Source organism: Triticum dicoccoides, chromosome 7A (assembly GCF_002162155.2).
Source record: "Triticum dicoccoides isolate Atlit2015 ecotype Zavitan chromosome 7A, WEW_v2.0, whole genome shotgun sequence".
Taxonomy (NCBI): Eukaryota; Viridiplantae; Streptophyta; class Magnoliopsida; order Poales; family Poaceae; genus Triticum; species Triticum dicoccoides.
In genome coordinates, this window is record NC_041392.1 from 367432426 (window position 1) to 367442458 (window position 10033).

The 10033-nt window shown below is 44.4% G+C and overlaps 1 protein-coding gene across 2 annotated transcripts; it reads left to right on the plus strand.

Moving 5' to 3' along the window:
* The first annotated feature begins 1185 nt into the window (after nt 1-1185).
* LOC119328282 lies at nt 1186-7366 on the plus strand. Of its 2 annotated transcripts, XM_037601298.1 has the most exons (6): nt 1186-1578; nt 2367-2461; nt 2589-2930; nt 3023-3602; nt 3717-5697; nt 5808-7366. In XM_037601298.1, exons 1-6 carry the CDS (start codon nt 1557-1559, stop codon nt 6955-6957), a joined length of 4170 nt encoding a protein of 1389 aa, XP_037457195.1. In that variant the 5' UTR covers nt 1186-1556; the 3' UTR covers nt 6958-7366. The 2 variants fall into 2 exon arrangements, with proteins under 2 accessions (XP_037457195.1, XP_037457194.1); XM_037601297.1 differs by having other exon boundaries at nt 3023-5697.
* The last annotated feature ends 2667 nt before the right edge of the window (nt 7367-10033 follow it).

Sequence of the window (10033 nt, forward strand, 5' to 3'; positions counted from 1 at the left end):
CTCGGGACCCCCACCCCGAGGTTTGCCAGTTTTGACACCGACATTGTGTAATCCCCATGCCTTCTGCATCGCTCGTTCAAGCGCATACCTATTCAGGGGACGTGGAGAGAAAGATTTCCCCACAGCCGATCACTTGGGAACCCTTGTTTGAGTGGGATTTGGATCCGCAAAGATAAGCCTCCTCTTCTCTTTCTCCGTTAGAATCAGACTCCCCAATTTCGCCGAAAGGCTAGAAGCCGCCTCAGAAGTTTTGTCGTCAGCCAGAGATGCCGTCGATCCCCGACTCGATGCTCCCGCTCTGCCGGTCGGGGTAGCCACCTTCCTCGAGGCAACCTCTCCTTTCTCCCCCATGCTCCTCCATGTCCTTGCCACCGGAAGCAGATCCTACGTCGATCGACTTGCTAGATGGCGTTGTCGCTGTCGTCACAGTTCACCCGAAGAAGCACCACCCTCGCTTTAGAACCCTAGCAAGGCGACGGCCTTGTGATCTCCAGGTCGCCTTTTCCGTCGCCTCTAGGGTTTCCTTCGCAAAACGAGGTGGACCCGCCAACGAACGAGCGCATGTTTCGACTTTTTATATACTCCCTCCGTCTGGGTTTATTGGGCCCGTGGGAGGAGGGAGCGCGTCCGCTCTTATTAGGCCCCTCTGTTGATCCGGCTGCCAAAAGTAAGTGCGCTCCATTTCTTTATCGATCTCCCAGGCTACGGTTCGTCTTACGGAGCACAATCAATTACCAGCCATTGGCATGTAGAAACTGATGTACATTGACCGTACTAGTACTTCTCCTAGTCTCCCAGCCAGCCAGTGCATGCGATTCTAATCATCTTTTCATTAGGCATGCATGCGTCATGCAGCGACCGAGCGCGCGCGAGCTGGCGCCTTGTTCGAAAGCGACAAGAAAACTAACTGAGCCTAGGTTGCATGCGCGTGAAGCGGTTTGCTTTGGGCAGTAAATCACGCATGAAAACCGAAAAAACAACACTTACTCCAAAAATTAATCATTTGTCTTGATACCTATATTTTGGTTGGGGGCCTAATAAACCCGAGGAAGTATTTGTTATATAGCCCAACGTCCACCTCCGGAAAGGCTCCAGGGGTAATCCGGTCCATCCAACCCGGATACGTGTCCTTACCCACCAAACGAGAGGAAATCGAGTATTAATTGGACGGCCCTCCAAAATCACTGAAAAAATATTATGGTCTTCGTCTTCTCCTCCCACCCTCCGCAGGCGGCGAAGTAGAAGGCCCAATAGAGAAGTCTGGAGCAGCCGTGGCGACGGCCACGGCCAGGCCACTTTGGGCGCAGGCAAGGGCAGTCGGGAGTCACCGCCGATCGTTTCGTCGCGTGCCTGACCAGGCAGGCAGGGTGAAAAGGGTCGAAAAGTAGCGGGGAATTTCTTCCAGCCGCAGCGCACGCAAAGAATCCAGCCACCAAGGGAACGGAGCGAATGGGAAGGAAGGGTTTGGATTCTAGCTGAGCGGTGCGCGCACCCACGCACGCACACACGCGCAGGACGGAGAGCGGAGGCAGCCGGAGGCGGCGGTGCTGTGTTTGATGAGGAAGTCTGGAACAAAAGGTATACGAAACCCTAGATCTTAGAAATCTCACTAGTCTCTCTACCTGCTGCTTTGCTAGCTCCCCTGCCGCCCGGATCAGGTCGGTTTTACAGGTCAGCTTGGGTCTGGCGGCGGCCGCCGCCACGGTGACCACGCTGTTTCTTGCTGGTTCCGCCACGAGCTACGGATGGAGGACATGTTCTCGCCGTTCGGGTATTAGATCTGCTTTGTCCGAGGATTTTGGACTTCTGGCAGCGCAGTTTGTCTCAGGTCAATCTGGGGCCTGTAGCTCTTGTTTATCCTTTCTGTGCATCTGGCAGCGACAGGTTCTCCTCGGAAATTCCTCATCTTTCAGATCTACCCGCTTGCTGTGGTTCTCTATGCGGCGGAGGAGGCCAATGAAAGGATGAAGGCAGTTGACTAGACTTGTGGTGGTCTTCTTCTGGTACCAAGGGTGTTCAGTCCTGGCAGGAGAAACCACATAGTTTAGCTTCTGGCGTGCTGTTGGTGCTGCAGGACAAATGTGCTTGTTTGTAGCCTGGTCGGAAGCTCAAAGTTTCTTATTTTGCCACTGAAAACTGACTCAGAAACTCAATGTTTTCCTTAATTTGGCGCTGATTTGGTTCAAGGAAGTGGCTGTTGATGGTTGCCAGGGGGGCAGTGGCATTGCTGAGGAATCCTCTTTTACTTTTTAACTCTTGCTTATGTGCATACTCTGTGGACTGTCACACTATTATTCTTCCAACAGTATCCTAAGCATTGGTGGTATGGTGCTCAACAACAACCTTCTGTTGTTTTTGTTTTCCAGAGGGTATCGAGGGATCTATTGGATTTAAGCATGGGATTGATGTGAACCCATCTTCTGTTTCTACTCAAACAGGAGGAACGCGATCTGATTTGATGGTATGCACGTGATTTTCCAGCACTTTGCGCCGTGCTAAAAGCTTGCCATTGTCTTGAGTTTGCTATAAATAACTATGTTTTGCCTCATCTTTGATTTCTAACTTCTGCTGTTCGATTCTCTTGCCAGATTCGAGTGTGCAGTTGTACTAGAAGGTCCTCGTCACTTCATAATCCTAATACCAGAAATATTATGATGACCTGCAAAAGCTGTGGTGGCAAATCAACAGTGGACAGAGGTGGGCCATCGTGTAGCAGCAACCTTAACACCAGCGGCTTGGAGCTCCCCAGACCTATAGATCCTGAGGTGAGATGGAAGACTGTAAACAGAAGGCAAAGAGCTGCAAGGAGAGCAAGGACCTTTTCTGGAGGAGACAGATTGAAGGATGAAATTAGATCTTTCTATGCATGTGGCAATCCCATGAGTCTAGAAGTGGCTCAAGAAGAGGATTCAGCCTCTGAATCTGAGAAGGTATTTATTTCCTCCTTGAGAATACGGTGAAATGAGAGTCAATTGCCCCATTTAATGAATATATTCTTGACTATTTAATTATCCGTCTGCAGCTTGGGGTATCTATTCTTGGTCGGCGCTTTGGTGATCCCATGGAAAATGTTCCAATAAAAAAGAGAAGAGTTCATATGGATTGTTCTCCATCACCTCCATCCACCCCACTGCTAGTGGATCCTTATGAAAAAATACCGAGCAGATCTGGTGGAGGCATTTCATCATATGGCGAGCATCGCAAGGTTAAAACACTAGGAGGCAAGCACATGGAAGAAAAGAGAGGACCTCTTGAAGCTGCTGATTTTTCTGGTATATCAATACTGGCTGCTGCTGCCTGTGAAAGTGAGATGGATGTTGCTAAGTTAAATGGTGAATGCTCGAAGTCAGCCTGCTCTCTTGATGAAAGAAAGCCAGAAATTATCTCTGGCAGTTCACTGTTGGATCCTCTACATGAAATTAAGGGGGATAAGCTAAATATCCCAGACAGGGCCCTGAAATTATCTGAAACTGCTCCTGACATGAGGCCTTTGTTTCCCACTACATCAAATAGCTCTGAGTCTGCTCCTGACATGAAGCCCTTGTTCCCCACAACATTAAATGGTCCAGAGAATCTTGTTGGATTTGCAGCTGCTCTGGAGGGTAATACTGCACTTCATTCTTTGTTGAGCAATGCAAACAAAACTGATATTTTTTCATCTGTTTCTGATGCTAAATCTTCGGATGTTACCATGTTAACTAACTCAAGCAATCCAGGCAAATCAGTAGGCTGCTTTGGAGATACAGTTGTGCACACCAAGCATTCCAATGCGGCTCATGATTCTAGACTGCACTGGGATCTTAACATTGCGATGGAGGCGTGGGACACCCATTGTGGTGATGATGATAATCATGATATGGTTGGTCCTGATCCTGTAGCTTCTGTAAGTGATTGTAATGATGCTCAAAAGGAGATGAACAAATCACAGGTGTGTCGGGATCTTTCTCAGTCAACAGTTGCTGAGGTCATAGTTCGTCATTCTGTTGATAAAATTCACGTGGCTGATGCAGCAAAAGATGGTAACACAAAGGGTGAAAGTGATTTCTCAGGTGATGGTTCATTTCATCCTTTGTGCAGTCGGTCTTCCCCGAAAGTTCAGCTATTGGAATCCGAATGTTTAGATGGAAATGATTCCTCTGCCGAAACAAACAATTTGCTTGATCTGCAGAAGAGTAGTTATGTTTCTAATGTGGCATTGCATATCGGATCTAATCCAGACTTGAGTTCTCTGTCTCTTACTCAGGAACATTTCGCATTTGCTGCAAATGTGGAGAAACTTGATGTGTCACACATTTCACCCCTTGATTGTGAAGGTTTGTCTCACTTGACTTCTGAGGATGCTCATGCTGGAGGTAGTTCAATTCAAACAAGTGTTCTGGGCTCCAGAGTGAAGCCTATGACAAGCAGATTAGTTTCTGAGGAAAGCACAAATATTGCAACAGTTTCCAGTAAAAGTTTTACTGACGCTGGGTGGAGCGATGATAAACTTGGGCAGGCTTCACTACAGAGCATATCTGAATTTAAAAACCATGAACTTTTGGATGTTGATTCAGGAACTAGTAAAATTGATCAGTCCGTCAATGAGAAGGCTGAACATGACACTGACGTATTGTGCGTTGACAAGAAAGCTGGAGATGCAGACAATGATTCAGACCTCCCTGATTCTCATCCAGAGGATAACCTACGCACTTCTGATTGCGTCATGTCCTATGCGCATATAGAGGGTGGTGTGGATGCAACAATCGATTACAGAAATCGTTTACTTGCTTGTGCCAACGCTACCAGTGCAGAAACATGTTACATCACCAGTGATATTCATGCTCATGGTCTCAATTCAGAGTGCTCTAAACAAGCAGATACTGACATGGACAATATTGTGGATTCAAAATCTAGAGCACAAAGCCAACCAAGTGGTTACAAACATGATCTTCAGAAGGTCACATCAAATAATTGCCTTGAACACTGCTATCGGACAGACACGTCTCGTTTTAGCAAAGATCTTTCTGTGACCGGAAAAGTTGACGTCGAGGAAGATGATTCTCAGTATGAGGATGGGGAACTTAGGGAATCTGGTGACCGTTATTGGGCCGATGACATTTATGAAGAAGTTAAATGTGCTAATTATCAGGTATCAGATTACAAGGATGAAAAAGCTGCCCCAGACATTCATCATGTACCTGTTGGCTCTGTTTCAAACAATATGGTTATGCCAGTTGCTAATTACAATGGAACATTATCCAGGAAGGAAGATTGTGATGTTTCTCCTGTCTCATTGAAGCGCTCATGGTCAAGTAACTGCTTGGATGGTGGATCTGGAATGATGTGTGCTGCAAGTGCTCGGAGCATTCATGTGAATATGAAAAATGAGACTGGAATGTATGACAACCTAGACCTTACAATAGCTCGATCTGCTGGGACCGTTAGCCAGTCTGAAAGGGGTGGTGATGGCTTAGGTGAGGATCCATTGAATATCAGATCAAAGCCCGTGGGATGGGATATGTTGCCTGAAGATCAGAGGCACTCTCGAGAAGATTCAAGAGACAGAGTTGATTCTTCTAACCTGTGTGTTTTAGGTACATTAGAGGCAGCTGAAGCCTGTGAATCATTTCGACCAATGGGATTACCAAATAGAGACGTGCAATCACGACTTGATCGGCTAAGATCATTTGACAGACCCCACAGAAATGAGCACTGCAGGTAAATTTGAGTTAATATGTTTAGCTGTCATCTTACACATAATTAAATCCTTGTTTGTGCAGTATCGTAATCCTAGTGACTAATGCCGCATACTCTCTTCTTTAATCCAGATCTGATGATGGCTATGGTTCTGGCTCAAAAGCTGAAAGGTCTGTTGATAGGCCACATGGCAGGGGTGGAGCATCTCGGCATGTTCAAGCGAACATCCGAGGGGAGCAGTGGGCTGAAAATTCAAATAGTTCTCGTTCTACCCAGCGAAGATCACCTGATTATAATAATTATGGCCCAGCTGGTCCAAGAAATGCTGCTGAAGCTGCTGTTGCAAAGATGGAGAGCAGTGGCTTTGTTGTTGCAGCTGATGGCACTTTGGTAAGAGCTGTTGATGCAGCAAATACAAGTACCATGTCTAGAAGGATGAGAAACAAAAGTAGCTTCTATCACCCTTTGTCTAGACGGTGTTCCCCAGTTGACAGAGTTGGAAGTGGTGGGTTGTCCAGAGAACCTGCACATGCTAGGGAAGCACCTCCAGAACGATGCTTTGGTGCTAGTGGCAACCGGTCTGGTCGATATGGTCCTCAGATCGATAAAGATCATGCCATTGATGAAAATTTGAGTTCAGTTCATAGCTCACTGTCTAATAGACAACGGAGGTTCCCAGCGCATAGAGCCTCACTCGACCTGTCACGTGCTCACAGCAGATCTCCTTCAGGATCTAGATCTCGATCACCACATGCTTGGACATCCAACGGAGGCTCAAGTATACGGAGGCATAGTAGATCTCCTAATTACATGACTGAAGTTAGAATTGGTAGAATGACTTCACCTCAAAGACAACATCGATTCAATGATCGAGTTATGCGTGGTAGTCCATCAATAAATTCCACTTACTCTCAACATGATTCAACATGGGTTGAAGGAAGGAGCTGCTCAACACTAGATATTTCTTATCACAAGAAACGGTATTCTCGGAGGAGCCCACCTCTGAGAATCACCTCAAGAAATGACATGTTCGATTTAATGGATTCCCAAGGACGGTCAAGATCTCGAGAATTCCACCGCCCACGTGACTTCAAAAGGGGAAATAAGCATGATGGGAATGGTGATGATAAAAGATGTAATGATAGATATGGAACTGTCAAACCATATGAACATAATGGTGCTGTGAAGCAGTTCAGGAATCATGCTGGAGATAAACTTCATCCACACATTTCTGCATCCAGATCACCTGAACCGCAAAGAGGAAGCCCTTGGCGATTTTGACGAGGACTTTCAGAGGAAGCTGGTTGTGTATTTGCCTCGTTTTGGAACTAAAGCAGATAAGAATCCTTGAGTTTTGATTGAACTGGAAAGGACAGTACTGCAAATCCATGATATCAGTCATTACTATTTGCCAAAGGGACGTCTGTTCAAGCCACATAAGAGCTGAAATTATGCACCTCACGGAGTGAAATGCAGATTAACTTCACAATTTTCCAGTTTTCCCTTGTAAATATTTATATCAGTAGTAGGACCACAGTTTCATGTTTCAGCCTTTTGGCATTTTTTTGATATTTTTTTCTCACTTTGCAATCTTATTTAATGGGCATTTTCCCTGTATGAGATTCACTTAAACAGATTCAATCATTTGAAGCATCCTGCATCCTGGCATCACTTCTGTCATTTTGCATCACGGAACTGTCAGTTCTCTTAAGTTGTACTCCCTCCGTTCCAAAATAGATGACCCAATTTTATACTCGTTTTCTTAAGTTGTACTCCCTCCGTTCCAAAATAGATGACCAATTTTATACTCGTTTTCTTAAGTTGTACTCTCTCCGTTTCAAAATAGATGACCCAATTTTATACTCGTTTGACACATATTTGACCACCAGAACCGAGTTCTGGATATTTTTTTTTTGCAAGGAAAACCACATGTTAAGTACAAACTGTGGCAGATGGCAAACTCACATCTCACGATTGCCATCCCTCAACAGAGAGCCATGCACAGTTAGTTCACGAGCTAATTTCAAACCCTAACATACAACATGGTTTTTATTTCTATATCTAAACAAAGCACCTCAAATGCTTAATAATGTAGCTGCACTATTTCGTTGAAACGAGCGCATCCTCACGTTGCTGTCCAATATCGTACATGTGACTGGCAGGAACCGCGTGGTAGTGTTGGTAGTGCACAAGGTTAGGGGTAAGGATTAACTACATGCATGTGTTCATGTCATTCCACTGTATTTCATCTCATTTATTTTGAAAAGCTACAACTTTTTAAACGGGAGTCAGAACAAAGATTCGTTTTCATTGTTAGGTTTCTCGCGACGAGCTCTTTAAAATTAGATCCCATATGAATATGTTTTAATGATTTTTTAAAAGCAAGTTTGGCTCTAGATTAGTCAACTTTAGCGCTAAATAGAAGCAACTTTCTTGTATCATATGTACCAGTGAATTTACCTAGCAAGTATATTGTAGACGACATAGAAACCATGAGACAAATTTTCACCGTATAGACAACTGAGCATCATTGTAGGCAGCTTTGGCATTACATTGAGGCAACTTTCGGCACTAAATGAGGAAACTCCCGTTACGAAGGTGCATACAACATACATTACGCGTATGTGATCCTATTATCGCCTATCCATGTTTTGTAAAAAGCATATTTGTCCTGTCCATGTTTTGTAAAAAGCATATTTGTCCTGGTTGTCTACCATATTAAGAAGTTGCCTATAACATCTGATGTAGACCGAACCTCGTGGCGAGATCCGATTCGTTGTTGCGTCCCGACCTTTCATGACAGTCCTCCTTCAGCAGTAGTAACCTTTCGCCCGCACACGTGATGTACGAGAAATAGAGGGATTGGACCTTACGGTCCAGCATGAGAAAACCAATCTCGACGACGGTACTCAGACGCAAAACAATTTCCTCACAGAAATCGCAACAAAGAGGTTTTCTAAAGCTTCCTTTAAAACTTAGGAATTTTTAAACAGCTTCCCCCAAAACTCGATACAGGTGTCTACCCTAAAAATACATCATATTTATTTTCAAAAATATAACCTGGCCTTTTACATGGCCGTACTACTAGTATAGCTGTCCTAACTAACAAGGATTAACGCACACGAGCTTTCCCAAGAATTCTGGACTCTTATTTGGTTTAAACTAAATTGCCTTTTACATCTCGGCATGCACCAAAAGGACCTGCTAAAAATAAAGTTTATATCTCATACTTGAACGCCAGTTAATTTGGTTTTGCTAGCTGGTGGCCCCCACCCTGATTCCTTTAAACACCATCGCTTCAACGTGAGAAACTTCTTGCTGGGTCCAATGCTTGATTGGTCCGGTGGCCGTAGTCTCCCAAAGAAATAACCAACGTGATGTATTCCTTTTAAATCTGAAACAAACTCATGCACATGTACGTGTACGTGGTATAAAACATGGTAGCATCTACTCTAATTGATTTTTGGCTGGACCCACTGGCATGCATGCCACCTGTTTGATTGCCCGATGCATGCAAATATGAAAGCACTCCTTGGTACTTCGGCCAAGACTTAAGCAAAACCCTCGCAACATGTACACCGTCGACATGAACTATCACAGCGGCCGTATCATCCTTGTCTTCTTTAACTACAACAGCGTCAGCCGCCGTATAAGCAGCAGGCATTGTTGTTTTACATATGGTCATATCAACATCACTGGTAGGCAACTAAGCATCACCAGTAGGCAACTTCATAGTGTTTGTAGACAACATAGAAAAATAAGGATAAGCAACTTTACAATATTGTAGACAACTAATTCACAAAGTTAGGCAACTGAGCAGCGATGATAGGTAACTAATTACCAATGGCTGGCAACTAGGCATCAATGGTGGGCAATTTCATAGAATTTGTAGACAACTAAGCATGAACCGCAGGCAACTAACTATCATCAATAAGCAAGTTGGGATAGTGTTAGCAAAATTCACAGGTACACATAGTGCAGTGAAATTGCTTATATGGGTACTAAAGGCACCTCATGTTTTGTGTGATTTTCCTGTTTCATACAAACCAACCTAATTGGTAGTTGTACGAGGCCAAAAAGAAGAAGTTGCTTCTCTATATCACTAAAGTTGCTTCCATTGCATCCAAAGTTGCTCATGTTTTTTTATGAAACCTATCCATATGGAATCTAGTTTTGAAGAATTCGTCGTAAGAAACCCAACAGTCAAAACGAATCTGATTCTGAAGCTCGAATCAAAAGTTACGGCTTTTAATTTTTTTATTAAATAGAAAATAAATGCACGTGGGACAAAGATCTTGGTTGATTATATGATAGCGTATGTAGACACATAAAAGGTGGAGGGAGGAGGGGGGGGCAT